This window comes from Pan troglodytes, chromosome 8 (genome assembly GCF_028858775.2).
Source record: "Pan troglodytes isolate AG18354 chromosome 8, NHGRI_mPanTro3-v2.0_pri, whole genome shotgun sequence".
Taxonomy (NCBI): Eukaryota; Metazoa; Chordata; class Mammalia; order Primates; family Hominidae; genus Pan; species Pan troglodytes.
Window position 1 is genome coordinate 112448459 of NC_072406.2, and position 18777 is coordinate 112467235.

At 47.6% G+C, this 18777-nt stretch overlaps 1 protein-coding gene across 1 annotated transcript; it reads left to right on the plus strand.

Annotated features, from left to right (window-relative positions):
• The first annotated feature begins 261 nt into the window (after positions 1–261).
• SCD (stearoyl-CoA desaturase) lies at positions 262–18406 on the plus strand. Its single transcript, XM_001168563.7, has 6 exons — positions 262–1393; positions 1926–2208; positions 6268–6398; positions 8345–8550; positions 10428–10660; positions 14331–18406. Exons 1-6 carry the CDS (start codon positions 1367–1369, stop codon positions 14528–14530), a joined length of 1080 nt encoding a protein of 359 aa, XP_001168563.1. The 5' UTR covers positions 262–1366; the 3' UTR covers positions 14531–18406.
• The last annotated feature ends 371 nt before the right edge of the window (positions 18407–18777 follow it).

Here is an 18777-nt window from a genome sequence, read left to right on the forward strand (position 1 = left end):
TTGCTGTGACCATGGGCAAGTTATTCCGTCTCTCCATATCTCTTTCCTCACTTTTAAAATGGAATAATGGGGTACCCACCTCCCAGGGTCACAGAGAGGCTTACAGAAAACGATTCTTGTGAATTGGCTTGCAGTAATAATTCAATACCTGCCAGCTATTCTTATTCCACATCCAAGCCCTTTCGCCTGCTGCTGGGTGAAAACACATGTCAGTGTTTCCTGACGGTTTCCACAAAGAAGATTCCAAAATTACAACCTGCCAGTCTGAAGAATCTCCAAAACATCCCGCACGCATCCTGGAGGCGCGGGCTTGGGGATGGGACTGCCCGCCCGGGTCCTGAACAGGATGCGTGCGCGCAGGCACACACACACCAGCCAGCCTGTGTGTGCGGCCGGAGTCCGGTGCGGTCCCGGGTGAGCAGCGCGTGGCTGGTGGGCGGGGCAGAGCCATTGTTCGCAGGCGTACCGAGCCCCCCGCGCTCGCCCGGGAGGGAGGCGGGGCTTCCCGCGTTCCCCAAGCTCCAGATCCTGGGGTGGCTGCCACGTCTCTCTGCCACGCGCCTGGGGGGACGGGAAGACGGGACGGAGATGTTAGTGGTGGGCGCCCCCCGAGGGTTCACCACTGTTTCCTGACAAACTTCCCCAGTGCCCACCCACCCGTTCTCCGTGTGCCCGAGGGCCGGTCCTGGGCTAGGCTCCGCGCCCCAGCCCCAAACCGGGTCCCCAGCCCCTTCCAGAGAGAAAGCTCCCGACGCGGGATGCCGGGCAGAGGCCCAGCGGCGGGTGGAAGAGAAGCTGAGAAGGAGAAAGAGAGGGGAGGGGGAGCGAGGAGCTGGCGGCAGAGGGAACAGCAGATTGCGCCGAGCCAATGGCAACGGCAGGACGAGGTGGCACCAAATTCCCTTCGGCCAATGACGAGCTGGAGTTTACAGAAGCCTCATTAGCATTTCCCCAGGGGCAGGGGCAGGGGCAGGGGCCGGGTGGTGTGGTGTCGGTGTCGGCAGCATCCCCGGCGCCCTGCTGCGGTCGCCGCGAGCCTCGGCCTCTGTCTCCTCCCCCTCCCGCCCTCACCTCCACGCGGGACCGCCCGCGCCAGTCAACTCCTCGCACTTTGCCCCTGCTTGGCAGCGGATAAAAGGGGGCTGAGGAAATACCGGACACGGTCACCCGTTGCCAGCTCTAGCCTTTAAATTCCCGGCTCGGGGACCTCCACGCACCGCGGCTGGCGCCGACAACCAGCTAGCGTGCAAGGCGCCGCGGCTCAGCGCGCACCGGTGGGCTTCGAAACCGCAGTCCTCCGGCGACCCCGAACTCCGCTCCGGAGCCTCAGCCCCCTGGAAAGTGATCCCGGCATCCGAGAGCCAAGATGCCGGCCCACTTGCTGCAGGACGATGTGAGTTTCCCAGCCTGGCCCCGTACCGCTGGGTCGCAGGCGCGGGCTGGGCTTCCAGGGGACGGGTTGGTGGCAGAAGAGAGGGGAGAGCTCCGCGGAGGACTTGGTCATCTTTTTCGAGTTGTGCTGCCTTCCGTGAGTTGGGAATGTGGATTGTAATTTGGGGACTTGAGTCTCCAACTTTAGTTTCTTAAGCTTTAAAGAAAAATCCGGTCGTGCTGGTGCTTTTATGAATTATGCGGGTTTTCCTTTGTCTTCGTGGGGATGTGAGTGCTTTACTTCTCCTTCCTACTGCCGCCTCCCGATAGGTTTCGCGCCCCTCGTCCCCCTCGCCCTCCGCCCCTAATGTATCTGTACACTTTCAGGGAACTTTTCTCCGTTGCATCTCGGATACACCCTACCCTCAGTGAACTACGGCGCTGGGGAAGGGTCCGTACTGTCCACCCTTCCCCCAGCGTGATTAGAGAGCGGAGTGGCCCCAGCTGCCTCCACGTGTCTCTTCTCCTGACTCTCCTCTTCCTCCCCCTTCCAGATCTCTAGCTCCTATACCACCACCACCACCATTACAGCGCCTCCCTCCAGGGTCCTGCAGAATGGAGGAGATAAGTTGGAGACGACGCCCCTCTACTTGGAAGACAACATTCGCCCTGATATAAAAGATGATATATATGACCCCACCTACAAGGATAAGGAAGGCCCAAGCCCCAAGGTTGAATATGTCTGGAGAAACATCATCCTTATGTCTCTGCTACACTTGGGAGCCCTGTATGGGATCACTTTGATTCCTACCTGCAAGTTCTACACCTGGCTTTGGGGTAAGCAGCCTCCCTGTCCTCCTGACCTAGTCCTCCAGGTACTCACTGCTCTTTTAATAAGGTAGGATCTTACACAGGACACCAGCCCCTCCCAGCCTCCCGGTTGGGGTTTTTCTCAGGCATTTCTCTTTGGTTGCTTCAGGCCTAGTGGGCTGGGAAGAGCCTGGGGGTACTGAGATGCAGGACTGTCAATGCTGGGGGTTGAGAGCTTTGGAACCTTGTGCTTGTGGGCTTTGAAATGTAGACCTGTGCTGGAGAGTCAGCTTTCCCTGAAAGAGCTTTTCTGTTTGAGTCATTTGCTTGGCTGCCTGTCCCACCCTTGCCAGCCACAAAAGAATCAAACCCCTCTACCTGGGAGGCATGGGAACATGGTACTAAACCATTGGCTTTCTAGGGTCTGTGTTGAGCAATCATAGGCTAGCGCAAGGGAAACTACTCAGGGAGAGAGTTTATTGGAAAGGGAGGAGAGAGCTCATTGGAAAGAGAGGAAAAGAGAGGTTGTTATCCACAAAACTATTTTGACCTGACCCCTTGGCCAGACCAGGCTTCTTCGTTACAGAGGAAGATGAAGCTCCCGTGCAACCCAAGTCACACAGGTGTGTGTTGCTCTGTTACTCTACATTCCAGGGTGCTGCACATACCAGTCAACAAAATGCTCTTAGAATGAAATCAGGCTGAAGATATGTTTCATGTTCCATCCCCCGTCCAGCCTGCTTCAGGCCCCCCTACTGATGCCATGAAGTGCCAAGAATTCTGCACCTTCTAACACCAGTCCTACCCATCCCTCCTTGCCAGGGACATTGAGGCCAGGCCAGGAAAGAGAGCCCGGTCTTGAGGCTGCTGTAATGAGGGAGACAGTTCCCAGTTTGTCCCCGACCTGCCCTTAGCTCAGCTCTTTCAGGGACCTGTTGGTGTGGCCTGATGGCATGGCCCTGCCCCCTGGATACACACATGCGCTTTGCAGGCTTTTTCACCTCTGTCACTATGAGCCTAAGTTGGGAAGGGAAAGCAGGGAGCTCTGCAGATCCAGGGGCCCTGCACTGCTACTCTCTAAGGGGTGGTGAGCCAGGACTTCTGGTGTGGGAAACTTTCTGACAGCTCGCTCTTGAAGGGTAGTTATGCAGAAGGGCTGGTAGGCCAAGTTTTAGCTGTTTCCCTCAGGACCTCTTAGGTCTTCTGAAGATGGTGAGATCTGGTTCATTGAGCTTTTGTTTCCAGAAATCCTCCAGGTGCTACAGTGAAATGCAACTGAGAAGAGCCCCTTTGTCAGGATCTCAGTTTTTCTAGGTACCACCTGTGGGCAACAGTACTTTTTTAGGATGGGGAAGGTAGCATTCCTTGGGTTACATATGTGTCACAGCCGCAGAGACAGAACAGGCCAGGTGCAGATCAGTTCATCTGCATACCAGGAAGAGCTCTTGTATTTGTGAGGGGAGGGCGACATCTGTTGTCTAGCCTCTCTGAGGATCCAGCAGAACTTCAGTTGCAGCATGAGGGATGAGGAGCAGGGATAGCATTCCCCAGGCAGTCTGTGGATGCCTCTCTCCACCCTTTCTCCCCAAGAGGATAGTCTTCACAAGTAGTTTTCTCTCCTGCAAGCTCCTTCCAGCCTCAGCACCCACCCCCTGTAGGTTTCCTGAAGCCCAGAGTTTGACCCGATTGCCTCTGCTTGGTTACCCTCAGTTGCTACTGCAGGGAGCAGAATTCCATCCCAAAGTGAAGGCTGTGCCTGCTACATTTTTTTGGTGACCTGCCCATGGGTGTGTGCTGTGCCCTTGGGCAGATAAATGTGGCTCACAGAGACTAGATGGTAACTTATTTTACTGGGCCCTTTGGTGGATGGCTTAGCTGAAAGAATGACCATGTCGATGTGGGGATATCAGAACTCCTCTGTCTTGAGAAACAAGGAGGGTGAGGGGAGGAGAGTCAGAGGTCTCAACTTGGACATCTTCTCTTCTCACCTTCAGAATTTAGGAGATTCACCTTTCTTGTTTTAATCCCTATGGACAATGTTAAATTAGCAACTGGTCATGATTCCAGCATTTCTTATGACTGAGCACTTTTGAGAGCCTTAAATCTCTTTCATTTTGGAGTCTCCCAAAGAAGCCCTTAGGAGAATGCCTCTGGCAACACTGAGAGCCAGAGGCAAAACCATTCAAGTCTCTCTCTTAAGGCCAGAGCAATGAGATGTTGCTTAACCATCAATTTGGACATTTTCCTCCCCTGGGGAGGAGAGAAGGAATAAATCTCCAACTGATTTAAGCCCTTCTATTTGATAGGCTTAGAGGTGTTTCTAGAAAAGGCACCAGAGTGCCTGAGTTCTTTCCCCAATTTCCCTGTTAATATAGGATCTTACATACGTTCTGAGTCAACACTGCCCTAGGGTCTTGCAGCAAATAACAACCCTAGAAGCTCCCTTGCTCATTAGAGAGAGCTCTGGCTCAACTGATGGTTTCCCGAGTAAGATGCAGGTAGATACTGTATCTGGGGAGATGTCAGTCACCACTTGGCTTGAGGGCAGATCACCTGGGGCCTCAGTCCCCACTCTGAGGGAATGTGGAGAGAGCTCTTGTTGGGGCTGACTGGCTCTGTGGCTCTCCTGGAGATCTTATAGGAGGAATAGAAGAGAAGAAAGGAGGTAGGGTTGGGGGGAAAAGGAGGTTGTTTAGGAAACAGCTATCAATGGCTGCAAAAGAACACAGGACAATTTGTTACAATGTGTGGTGTCTCCAACTGCAACTAAGTTCTGTGGCCACTGAGGATCTATTGTTTCTAGCTGTTTCCCTAGGAATGAAACATTGTTAACATTCATTCCTAGGAATGAAACATTGTTAACAGTTTCTATCAAGGCCACAGCTTCTGCCTGCTAGAGCTACTGAACAGAGGAAGATATGGGGACGCCCAGCAGCCCACTTCCCAGTTAGAGATTATATCTGGCACCTCCTGAGCCTGCAGGCCTCCAGGAAGGTGAGGGAAGACAATGGTGGGGTGCTTCACTGACAGCTTGAAGAATATCCCACCATTGTCTAGAGTGAGCGTTGCCCGGTGAGAGTATGGGCTGACAGGGATGTGGCAAAGGCGAGACAGAGGAGTTGTGCATGTATCTTGGGGGAGGTGGATGGTATAGCTGGAACGTGAAATCTTTGGTAAAACTTAAGACACTGTGCAAATTGGATTTATGCACAGGGCTAATTTTTCCCTGATATGGCCACACTGACTGCTTGAATATTTAAATGCTTTTTTGTACCAGTTGATAAATGGCCATAGTCTGAATGCCCTAAGAGTCCCCTACAACTAAGGGCTTCTCAAATTGGTCAGTGCCCAGATTGTACTGGCTGTTATTTTATTTTTTGAGATAAGGTCTTGCTGTGTTGATAAGGCTTGAGTGCAGTGGCGCGATCTTGGCTCACCGCAGCCTCGACCTCCTGAGCTCAAGAGATCCTCCTACCTCAACCTCTTGAGTAGCTGAGACCACAGGCAGGTGCCACCATGGCAAGCTAATTTTTAAAATTATCTGTAGAGGCAAGGTCTCCCTATGTTATCCCAGCTGGTCTTGAACTCCTGGGCTCAAGGGGATCTTCCTGCCTTGGCCTCCCAAAATGCTGGGATGACAAAGTGGTTCACACTACACCTGGCCCTCTGCTGTTATTTTAATAACACCCTGGCTTATGGGTCCTGAGCTCTGCAGGAGTAGTTTGTGGCCCTTAAAACCTTAGAGAAGGCCTAGATAGAGGTGAAAGGAGATAGCTAGGCCCTGGGAGAATGCCTTTAAGATGAAGAATGAGTGGTAAGAGCACTATTCTCTCTCCTGCCTTTCTGACTCCTTAGTTCCTGGGATTCTTTAGCTTATCTTTTTTTCCTGGGTTGAGAGGTTGGGGGGTGATATTTTTCAAGTGGTAAAATCTAAGGGATGTGCTTATCCCTAGAGTTCATGGTAAAGCCAGTTCTCACCCAAAGCCTGACGAAGACAGTTTCTAGCATCCAGAGAGTGTCTCTGGCATCCTTTCCCAGATGGAACTCACACTGATTGGTGACTCCCCCACTGTCTTCTCCTGGCAGGGGTATTCTACTATTTTGTCAGTGCCCTGGGCATAACAGCAGGAGCTCATCGTCTGTGGAGCCACCGCTCTTACAAAGCTCGGCTGCCCCTACGGCTCTTTCTGATCATTGCCAACACAATGGCATTCCAGGTAAGAAGTTGTCTCTGCTCAGCTGTTTGTCCTCCACACTATTAATGATCCAGGGACAGAAAGGAGGGATCAGCACCAGAGAGGAGCCACACCTGACAGCCATTTCACTTTCCTCTCTCCTGTAGTCACCTCAAGTTCCAGTTCAGTCCTTAAGTCCATAAAGCATGAAGAGACTTCTGAGTCTTGGAAAAGGGAACTGGAAGATAATTGGAAAATACTCCTGATGTGTAGGAATATTTTTGATCCTAAGGTCCCTGTGTTGTCACACAATCTGGCCGTTGTGGCTCTTCATCATAAGGGGCTTTGGCACATAAGCCAGAGACTGACCTTAGATTCCTGGGCAGACACTAGACAATAAATTCACTATTTAAGGTAAATATCTTAGGGAGGCAGAGCTGGAAGGCTCACTGGGGCCCAGGAGTTTGAAGCTGCGGTGAGCCATGATATCACCACTGCACTCCAGCCTGGGTGACAAGACCCCAACTTTAAAAAAAAAAATTTAAAAAGTGAATAACTTAGGACTCCACCACAGTGGGATTGAAGTTGATGTTCCCAGACTCGTGAACTCTTATTTTGAGATAATGAGAGCAAACACTTTTATTGCACTGACTATGAGCCTGGCACTATTCTAAGCATTTGATATAAAGTCCTCACAAAAATCTTAGGAAATAGGTACTATTATCCCCATTTTACAGATGAGGAAACCAAGTTACAGAGAGATTAGATAGACCAGCCCAACATTGTGGCCCTTTCTTGGGCTGCCATGGTGGCTAAGTAAAACATTGAGGTTTGTTAAGGCAAAAAACAAACCTGGGCACGGTGGCTCACGCCTGTAATCTCAGAACTTTGGGAGGCCGAGGTGGGCGGATCACAAGGTCAGGAGATCAAGATCATCCTGGCTAACACAGTGAAACTCTGTCTCTACTAAAAATACAAAAAATTAGCCAGGCGTGGTGGCGGGCGCCTGTAGTCCCAGCTACGTGGGAGGCTGAGGCAGGAGAATGGCGTGAACCTGGGAGGCAGAGCTTGCAGTGAGCTGAGATCGCGCCACTGCACTCCAGCCTGGGCAACAGCAAGACTCCATCTCAAAAAAAAAAAAAAAAAAAAAAAAAGTTTATAGCAAAGACAGAATGAAGGGAAATGGGGAAAGGGAATGCATCATAATTCCTACAGCATTAAGCTGTAGCAATGGGCAAATGATAGCATGTGGCGTGGGGCTTAGCTTGGAGCAAGAGGAAGAAAGGAAACCAACTTAGTGGTGGCAATATCCCAAGAACTTGCCACATTTGCATGATCATCTCTGCTATAGCAGCTTATACCTTGAAGGCTTCCAAAGTTGTCCTGTGGAGCAAAAGGAAGGAAGAGAGATATTGGTACATTCTTTAAGGGATGGAAAAAGTCATGAAGAAGCCCAGAGGTCATTTGAAAATGCAGTCATGATCATGAGTTGCATGCCTGGCCTTGTTATTGGGTTGTATGAGCTCTTTTGCAAGGCACCAGAATGGTGCACCCTGCAGCTGCAGCTTATCTACTGATTGAGACCCTAGGACACAAGGCTGCCTGCCTCATGTTCTCCATGCCTAGGGATTAGGTACCCCATGAGGATCTTTTCCAACATTCCTTGCTTAAAGAATTGCAATGTTCTCACTTCTTGAAACTCTCTGAGCTCTGTATGATTTACCTCCGTTCCAGCCACCATATAACTTTCAAGAAACAGCAGTTCTATTGCTATGGTCCTGGGACTTTAAGTTGCTTTTTTCTACTTAAGCTTCAGTGGCAAGTTGGGAGAAGAAGGGAGGCAACTCCATGACTCCTTTGGAGCCCAGATTCCTGGGTATTTTGTGAGGTTGGGCTGAGCACCTTGGGCTCTTGATACCTGTCCACTGGGATTCTCCTAATAGGGTGTCTATCCTCAAGCCTTACATTCCTCTTCTCTCTCTCCCCAGAATGATGTCTATGAATGGGCTCGTGACCACCGTGCCCACCACAAGTTTTCAGAAACACATGCTGATCCTCATAATTCCCGACGTGGCTTTTTCTTCTCTCACGTGGGTTGGCTGCTTGTGCGCAAACACCCAGCTGTCAAAGAGAAGGGCAGTACGCTAGACTTGTCTGACCTAGAAGCTGAGAAACTGGTGATGTTCCAGAGGAGGTGAGTGAAGCCCTGATGGAGGTGGGGATATGGCCCTGGCACCTGGTCATTAGGGACCCCATTTTTTCTCCTACGACTTTCAAAATATAAGCTGAGAAATTTGCTGGGTTTGCATGTTCACAATCTTTAACATCCCACAGGCCCGTAGCCATAGACTATTGCTCCATTTCTTTCTCTCTGACTATCTTAATTAAACCCATTACATTCAAGAGATGTTTATTGTCCTCGGACAGTCATAGATTCAAAGATGATTATAGCCTAGTTGCCTAGGTTTGTTTGTTTGTTTTTGTTTTTGTGTTTCAACAGAGTCTTTCTCTCTTGCCCAGGCTGGAGTGCAGTGGCACAATCATGGCTCACTGCAGCCTTGACTTCCCAGGCTCAAGCAATCCTTCTACCTCAACCTCCTGAGTATCTGGGACTACAGGCACACACCACCATGCCTGGCTAATTTTTTGTGGAGACAAGGTCTCACTCACTATATTGCCCAGGCCGGTAGCTTAGTTCTTACCTTCAAAAAGTTTGTAGCCTATCGGGGTGGAGAGATAAGCCAAGTATCCAGATAACCATGGCATAAGGCAGAATATTTTCTGTACTATGAGAGGTACAAAGGGGAGGGAGATTGCTCAATGGGCAACACCAAGGAAGTGTTATGAAATAAATAGTGTTGGAATCCACCAACGGATAGAAATTTTTACAACTATGTGTGGGGAGAGACAGTGCAAACAGAAGAAACAGAATGAGCTAAAGCATGAAGCATGTTCCAGCAATAGAGTCCTTTTGCTTGAAGTATAGGGTGTGGGAAGAAGTAAGACTGGAGAGACTAATGCCATTCTTGTCGAGTCCTAAAAGCAGACTTAGGACTTAATTCAATAAGCAATAGGAAGCCATTACATCTTTTGAACTGCAATGTGGCATAGCTAGGGACATGCTTTAGGAAGGCTGCTTTTAGAACAAGTGTAAGAAACCACTGAGCCAAAGTGAGAGGTAGGGACATAAGTTAGGTAATGAGGACCCCTGCTAGCGAAGCAGTGGCAGAAATGGAAAAAAGAGTTGGGTGCAGGGAATGTCAGTGATGTAAAAGTCAAAGACTTGACTGCTGAAGGAATGTAGGGAATCAGTGCCCTTGGAATGTCAATGGCCTGGTCTACATTGAGAATGAAGATTGAGAAAGGGCTTCCTGAGGGACAGAGAGCTGCAGGTGATCAAGGACACTCAATGGGTCTCTGAGGGAAAAGAAGACCAAAGAATTAGGGGGTAGCTAGCAGAAAATGGAGGCATGACACTAAACACAGACTGAAAAAGAGTGCTGATTAGAAAGAGAAAGGAGCCCAAAGGCAGATGGGAAAACCAGCCAAGGATGGAGAGACGTCTGTTCATTAGTTTGTAGTTTGGACCTCACCTATTTTACCAATGTGGTATTATGCTCTAGTAAAAAGTCAGCGATGGCCGGGCATGGTGGCTCATGCCCGTAATCCCAGCACTTTGGGAGGCTGAGGCGGGAGGACTGCTGGAAAGTTCAGGCATTTGAGAGCAGCCTGGGCAACATAGTGAGACCTCATCTCTACAAAAAATTAAAAACTAAATGGGCACGATGGTTCATGCCTGTGGTCCCAGCTACTCAGGAGGCTGGGGTGGGAGGATCTCTTGGCCCAGGAGTTCAAGGCTGCGGTGAACTAAGGTCACGCCACTGCACTCCAGCCTTGGCAACAGAGTGAGACCCTGTCAAAAAAAACAAACAAAAATAAATAAAACAATGAACTTAGAGTCAGACAAGCAATTCAACATGGAAGAAAGACAGCCCATCCCAATTAGTGTGGAAGATCCATGTAGGTGTGGAGTCCCCCTCCATTGACCTGGTGTCTGGTCTGTCAATGTAGGTACTACAAAACTGGCTTGCTGCTGATGTGCTTCATCCTGCCCACGCTTGTGCCCTGGTATTTCTGGGGTGAAACTTTTCAAAACAGTGTGTTCGTTGCCACTTTCTTGCGATATGCTGTGGTGCTTAATGCCACCTGGCTGGTGAACAGTGCTGCCCACCTCTTCGGATATCGTCCTTATGACAAGAACATTAGCCCCCGGGAGAATATCCTGGTTTCACTTGGAGCTGTGGGTAAGTCAGCTGTCCAAGTAAGACTACATCCAGTGGTCTGCTGATTAGGGGATTAGGCTAGGAGCCAGAAAAACTAGATAAATCTGTTTTTTATGGCTACTTTGTATCTCAGTTTTTCCACTATAAAATTAGGGGGCAGTATACTGGAAAACCCTTTTGAGAGTCAGGCAACATGTTTTGTGTAAAAATGAAAGGATAAGAAACACAAAAAAACACTGATTTTGATTCCAGGTTCTAAAACAATTTCCAAATGCCATGTATGCTCCGGGCTCGGCGGCTCATGCCTGTAATCCCAGCACTTTGGGAGGCTGAGGCGGGCAGGTCACCTGAGGTCAGGAGTTTGAGACCAGTCTGGCCAACACGGTGAAACCCTGTTTCTATTAAAAAGCAAAACAAACAAACAAAAAAGAAAACCAAATGCCATACATGATGAGCGCCTTAGAGTTTTCCTTTCTTTCACCAACTCTGGGCTGGACTGCAGTCTTGCTTGAGGCAAGGAATGCATAAATAGAACAATGGGATCATCTGAGTGGCCAGTAAGCCTGGTGTTTTATGAACTTCAAGTATGCACACAAAGTATTTTTTATCTTTCCACTCTACTCAGATATGCCTTGCTTTAAGAGTGTGGCCATGCCTTACTGTTTGGTGATGCCATTATGAAGGGCATCAAAATAACTGCTGGTGGCCCTTTACTACCACCTACCCTCTTATCTCCTCTTGTCCTCTATTTTTCTCTCTTCTACTTCTATTCTGGGCTAGGAACATCCCTTCCCCCAACATGCCTTCAGGAATCTCCCAATAAAGCAGTGTGATCACAAGTTCCTGCTCAATGCTCTAATGTTGATCTTTTCTCTTTCCTTTTCTTTCCTTTCATTTTCTTTCTTTTCTTTTCTTTTCCTTTCTTTTCTAATGAGACAGGGTCTCACCATGGTGCCCAGGCTGGTCTTGAACCCTGGGCTGAAGTGATCCTCCTGCTTCAGCCTCCCAAAGTATCTACATTTTTTTCTCTGTCCCTCTTTCCAACTGAATATAGACTTTCACCAAGGCCCTGAATGAGTTTTCCTTAAATAGATCTGGCGACCTCTTCTTTCCAGTAATTGGTGCTATTGGTCATTCAATAATATCTAGACAACCACACTACTCCACACATTTAGGCAGGTCATTGCCTAACACTCATTTTCTTTTTCTCTTTAAAAATCTTCCTTTATATTCTCAACCTTAACCATCTTTATTATCTTTTAAATTGTTGTTGAGACAGTCTCACTCTGTTGCCCAGGTTTCAGTGCAGTGGTGTGATCACAGCTCACTGCAGCTATGACCTCCTGGGCTCAAGTGATCCTCTGGGTTCAGCCTCCCAAGTAACTGGGATTACAGGTACATGCCACCATGCTTGGCTAATTTTTCTGTTTTTTTGTAGAGACATGGTTTTGCCATGTTGCACAGGCTGGCCTCGAACTCCTGAGCTCAAGTGATCTTCCTGCCTTGGCCTCCCAAAGTGCTGGAATTATAATAGGTGTGAGCCACTGCACCTGGCCTACTATGTTTATTAAAAGGATTTATTTGTCTAGGCGTGTTGGCTCACACCTGTAATCCCAGCACTTTGGGAAGCCAAAGTGGGTGGTTCACTTGAGGTCAGGAGTTAGAGATCAGCCAGGCCAATATGGTGAACCTCTGTCTCTACTTAAAAAAAAAAAAAAAGTACAAAAAACTTAGCCAGGCATGGTGGCACGTGCCTGTAGTCCCAGCTACTCAGGAGGCTGAGGCAGAAGAATCGCTTGAACCCAGGAGGCAGAGGTTGCAATGAGCCGAGATTGTGCCACTGCACTCCAGCCTGGGTGACAGAGACTCCATCTCAAAAATATATAATAAAAATAAAAGCATTTTTTTCTCTCTTTTTAACTTTCACATATCTCTTTTCAGGCACCTTCTTACCATTGTGCCTATTCTTACTTTAACCCATGATTAAAATAAATCACATACACTGTATAAATCTGAGATTATCATAGGAATGGAGTTTCTGGCATGAGATGTTTCCTGTATCGCAAATGGATCTATAATGACCTTCCCCACCTCCAGCCTCTGGGTGGCCATCAGTTCAAAGTGGCTGCCAATATCTGACCTGTTGTTGTTATCATTCACTCCTCCTTGCCTGCTGCTTTCCTCCCTTATCACCTCACCCTTTGTTCTCCTCCAGCTCTGTTTCCTGCCACCCTAATCTTTTTGTTTCTTGAATTACCTCCCCCACTGTCACATGCTCATCTTCTCTGCCAAATTAACCTTCTCCCTTGAGCCTTTCTTGGGCTGTCTCTTGCTGCCCCAGTTGCAAAGTCCTGTCTTCTTTCTACCCGTTGACCCTCTTCCTCTTTTTTTTTCCTCCCTTGTCTCTGTGTGCATCTGATTCCATTTTAAATCTGGTAACCAAAGGCCTGGCTAGTGCTTACACACAGCCCAGCTGCAAAACCATTAATGGACATTAATAATCCTCAGTACCTTTATTCCTGGCATTCTACCCCCCTCCTCCCCAGTTCACACTGCAGATCATCAGGTGTCATAGAGGGAGGACATACCTTGAAATGCCCTAGATGATGTCATTTACTTTGCAGGACTTCCTTGCCTTGCTTCTGATTAATGTCATGACTGGTCTGTCTGAGGGTACTGTTATCTACAAAGAGCCAAATATTAGCTCTTAGTAGCTATTCTTTATCCATGCCTGATTAGGGTCAGTATTATTTTTGGCTGTGGTTCAGAAAGAAGAGTCCTGCCAAGTGTTGGCAAACTCTCTATCTGTCGAGTTTCCAAAGCTTTACACGTTAGAGAAATTGCTGTGAATCCAGAATTTGTTTGTTTTCCTCCCTCCAGCAAAGTGAAATGTTCATCCCAAGAGTCCTCAAAATCTCAGAGGTTACAGGGTATCTAAGCATTTCCATTTTTCTTCCTCAGAGAGCTTCTGTTTTATCAGCACCTCCCCCACACCAGGGTCAAAGCTCAAAAAAGTTGGAGCAGCCTCTGGGAACTGCAGTGGCTGAGGACATTCCAGCCCCTGGGCTGGCCTTTCTTCTGATCTTTGGCTGCAGGGCCCACTCTTTTGGAACCTCCCACCCCTAGAGGTGGTTCCAGTGTGGTGGGGAAAGGTGTGCTTCTTTACTCATTTTTTTAAGAGTCATAGCCAGAGTGCTTCATTCTGCAAGCACGTGCACATGCACACAGAGCCTTGAGGGCAGGGCCAAGAGTGAATTTGGAATTTTCCAACCTGATATCCATTCCCAAAAGTAGGAGCTTCTCTCTAGTCATTTTATCCTCTGAGAAACTGTCAGTTCTCCTCCCACAAGGCTCCCAGACAGCCATGGGTGACCAGGGTCTCCAATCACTCCTTAAGATGACTTTGGCCGGGCGCAGTGACTCATGACTGTTATCCTAGCACTTTGGGTGGTCAAGGTGGGAGGGTTGCTTGCAACATGGCAAGACCCCGTCTCTACAAAAAAAGTAAAATAATAAAAGTAAAGATGCCTCTGAGGGGATCTATTTCGTTCATATTAAAAGAGACTGAATTCATCCATTCAACAATAGCGAGTTTCTCCCAGGTGTGAGGTACCCTGCTAGCTAACTGGTGTGCACAAATCAAGAAAACCTCAATGCACCGTCACTCCATAACTTCTCGCTTTTGTTTCAGGTGAGGGCTTCCACAACTACCACCACTCCTTTCCCTATGACTACTCTGCCAGTGAGTACCGCTGGCACATCAACTTCACCACATTCTTCATTGATTGCATGGCCGCCCTCGGTCTGGCCTATGACCGGAAGAAAGTCTCCAAGGCCGCCATCTTGGCCAGGATTAAAAGAACCGGAGACGGAAACTACAAGAGTGGCTGAGTTTGGGGTCCCTCAGGTTCCTTTTTCAAAAACCAGCCAGGCAGAGGTTTTAATGTCTGTTTATTAACTACTGAATAATGCTACCAGGATGCTAAAGATGATGATGTTAACCCATTCCAGTACAGTATTCTTTTAAAATTCAAAAGTATTGAAAGCCAACAACTCTGCCTTTATGATGCTAAGCTGATATTATTTCTTCTCTTATCCTCTCTCTCTTCTAGGCCCATTGTCCTCCTTTTCACTTTATTGCTATCGCCCTCCTTTCTCTTATTGCCTCCCAGGCAAGCAGCTGGTCAGTCTTTGCTCAGTGTCCAGCTTCCAAAGCCTAGACAACTTTTCTGTAGCCTAAAACGAATGGTCTTTGCTCCAGATAACTCTCTTTCCTTGAGCTGTTGTGAGCTTTGAATTAGGTGGCTTGAGCTGGAGATAAAACAGAATCTTCTGGGTAGTCCTCTGTTGATTATCTTCAGCCCAGGATTTTGCTAGATGGAATGGAAAAGCAACTTCATTTGACACAAAGCTTCTAAAGCAGGTAAATTGTCGGGGGAGAGAGTTAGCATGTATGAATGTAAGGATGAGGGAAGCGAAGCAAGAGGAACCTCTTGCCATGATCAGACATACAGCTGCCTACCTAATGAGGACTTCAAGCCCCACCACATAGCATGCTTCCTTTCTCTCCTGGCTGGGGGTAAGAAGTGGCTGTGGTGTTTGGCAATGCTAATTCAATGCCGCAACATATAGTTGAGGCCGAGGATAAAGAAGAGACATTTTAAGTTTGTAGTAAAAGTGGTCTCTGCTGGGGAAGGGTTTTCTTTTCTTTTTTTCTTTAATAACAAGGAGATTTCTTAGTTCTTATATCAAGAAGTCTTGAAGTTGGGTGTTTCCAGAATTGGTAAAAACAACAGCAGCTCATAGAATTTTGAGTATTCCATGAGCTGCTCATTACAGTTCTTTCCTCTTTCTGCTCTGCCATCTTCAGGATATTGGTTCTTCCCCTCATAGTAATAAGATGGCTGTGGCATTTCCAAACATCCAAAAAAAGGGAAGGATTTAAGGAGGTGAAGTCGGGTCAAACATAAAATATATATACATATATACATTGCTTAGCACGTTAAACTATTAGAGTATTTCCCTTCCAAAGAGGGATGTTTGGAAAAAACTCTGAAGGAGAGGAGGAATTAGTTGGGATGCCAATTTCCTGGACATGAGATGGAGAGGCTGAGGGACAGGATCTATAGGCAGCTTCTAAGAGCGAACTTCACATAGGAAGGGATCTGAGAACACGTTGCCAGGGGCTTGAGAAGGTTACTGAGTTATTGGGAGTCTTAATAAAATAAACTAGATATTAGGTCCATTCATTAATTAGTTCCAGTTTCTCCTTGAAATGAGTAAAAACTAGAAGGCTTCTCTCCACAGTGTTGTGCCCCTTCACTCATTTTTTTTTTGAGGTGGGGGGGCGGTCTCTGTTAACATCTAGCCTAAAGTATAGAACTGCCTGGGGGGCAGGGTTAGGAATCTCTTCACTACCCTGATTCTTGATTCCTGGCTCTACCCTGTCTGTCCCTTTTCTTTGACCAGATCTTTCTCTTCCCTGAACATTTTCTTATTTCCCTGGACAGGCAGCCTCCTTTGTGTGTGATGACTTGCTGTCCAGGCAGCTCCCTCCTGCAGACAGAGTGCTCAGGGTCACTGAACCACTGCTTCTCTTTTGAAAGTAGAGCTAGCTGCCACTTTCACATGGCCTCCGCAGTGTCTTCACCTACACCCCTGTGCTCCCCTGTCACACTGATGGCTCAAGACAAGGCTGGCAAACCCTCCCAGAAACATCTCTGGCCCAAAAAGCCTCTCTCTCCCTCCCTCTCTCATGAGGCACAGCCAAGCCAAGCGCTCACGTTGAGCCAGTGGGCCAGCCACAGAGCAAAAGAGGGTTTATTTTCAGTCCCCTCTCTCTGGGTCAGAACCAGAGAGCATGCTGAATGCCCCCTGCTTACTCGGTGAGGGTGCCCCGCCTGAGTCAGTGCTCTCAGCTGGCAGTGCAATGCTTGTAGAAGTAGGAGGAAACAGTTCTCACTGGGAAGAAGCAAGGGCAAGAACCCAAGTGCCTCACCTCGAAAGGAGGCCCTGTTCCCTGGAGTCAGGGTGAACTGCAAAGCTTTGGCTGAGACCTGGGATTTGAGATACCACAAACCCTGCTGAACACAGTGTCTGTTAGCAAACTAACCAGCATTCCCTACAGCCTAGGGCAGACAATAGTATAGAAGTCTGGAAAAAAACAAAAACAGAATTTGAGAACCTTGGACCACTCCTGTCCCTGTAGCTCAGTCATCAAAGCAGAAGCCTGGCTTTGCTCTATTAAGATTGGAAATGTGCACTACCAAACACTCAGTCCACTGTTGAGCCCCAGTGCTGGAAGGGAGGAGGGCCTTTCTTCCTGTGTTAATTGCATAGAGGCTACAGGGGTTAGCCTGGACTAAAGTCATCCTTGTCTTTTGAGCTATTCACCTCAGTAGAAAAGAATCTAAGGGAAGATCACTGTAGTTTAGTTCTGTTGACCTGTGCACCTACCCCTTGGAAATGTCTGCTGGTATTTCTAATTCCACAGGTCATCAGATGCCTGCTTGATAATATATAAACAATAAAAACAACTTTCACTTCTTCCTATTGTAATCGTGTGCCATGGATCTGATCTGTACCATGACCCTACATAAGGCTGGATGGCACCTCAGGCTGAGGGCCCCAATGTATGTGTGGCTGTGGGTGTGGGTGGGAGTGTGTCTGCTGAGTAAGGAACACTTTTCAAGATTCTAAATCTCAATTCAAGTGACACATTAATGATAAACTCAGATCTGATCAAGAGTCCGGATTTCTAACAGTCCTTGCTTTGGGGGTGGGGTGTGCTGACAACTTAGCTCAGGTGCCTTACATCTTTTCTAATCACAGTGTTGCATATGAGCCTGCCCTCACTCCCTCTGCAGAATCCCTTTGCACCTGAGACCCTACTGAAGTGGCTGGTAGAAAAAGGGGCCTGAGTGGAGGATTATCAGTATCACGATTTGCAGGATTCCCTTCTGGGCTTCATTCTGGAAACTTTTGTTAGGGCTGCTTTTCTTAAGTGCCCACATTTGATGGAGGGTGGAAGTAATTTGAATGTATTTGATTTATAAGTTTTTTTTTTTTTTTTTTAGGTTAAAAGATGGTTGTAGCATTTAAAATGGAAAATTTTCTCCTTGGTTTGCTAGTATCTTGGGTGTATTCTCTGTAAGTGTAGCTCAAATAGGTCATCATGAAAGGTTATAAAAGCGAGGTGGCCATGTTATGCTGGTGGTTAAGGCCAGGGCCTCTCCAACCACTGTGCCACTGACTTGCTATGTGACCCTGGGCAAGTCACTTAACTATAAGGTGCCTCAGTTTTCCTTCTGTTAAAATGGGGATAATAATACTGACCTACCTCAAAGGGCAGTTTTGAGGCATGACTAATGCTTTTTAGAAAGCATTTTGGGATCCTTCAGCACAGGAATTCTCAAGACCTGAGTATTTTTTATAATAGGAATGTCCATCATGAACTTGATATGTCCTTGTGTCCCAGATGCTGTCGTTAGTCTATATGGTTCTCCAAGAAACTGAATGAATCCATTGGAGAAGCGGTGGATAACTAGCCAGACAAAATTTGAGAATACATAAACAACGCATTGCCACGGAAACATACAGAGGATGCCTTTTCTGTGATTGGGTGGGATTTTTTCCCTTTTTATGTGGGATATAGTAGTTACTTGTGACAAGAATAATTTTGGAATAATTTCTATTAATATCAACTCTGAAGCTAATTGTACTAATCTGAGATTGTGTTTGTTCATAATAAAAGTGAAGTGAATCTGATTGCACTGGGTCTGGGAGTTTCTTTTGGCTGTGATTCAAAGTCTTGGGATTTGTCTCTGGCTCATATCTATGTCTGTACCTTTAAGAGTATAAAAGAAGTAGAAGTTACAATGGTTGACTCATACCCCATTAACCTGCCCTGCTGTCCTAAAGGTAACTTTAGGTTAAACTCTGGGAAGCAGGAAGCCAGGAGTCTGCTGCCATTAAATCAAACACATTAACACCAGCTGGCAACTTGGCCCTGGGGAAGTGCCAGGGTTCTCGGGTGTGTCACGTGGTCGGTCACATAGACCTAAGATAAAGACACTGGGAGAGGAAAAGACCAGCAGGAGAAGCGCTCCCTGGGAAAGCAGTTTTTTGCTCTTGCCCAG

Bases quoted from the DNA above. Each gene is read 5' to 3' on its own strand.
- SCD (XM_001168563.7), top strand. From the start codon at position 1,367: ATGCCGGCCCACTTGCTGCAGGACGAT. The intron at 6,399-8,344 runs GTAAGAAGTTGT...CTCTCTCCCCAG, and splicing joins CCAACACAATGGCATTCCAG to AATGATGTCTATGAATGGGC. The intron at 10,661-14,330 runs GTAAGTCAGCTG...CTTTTGTTTCAG, and splicing joins GGTTTCACTTGGAGCTGTGG to GTGAGGGCTTCCACAACTAC.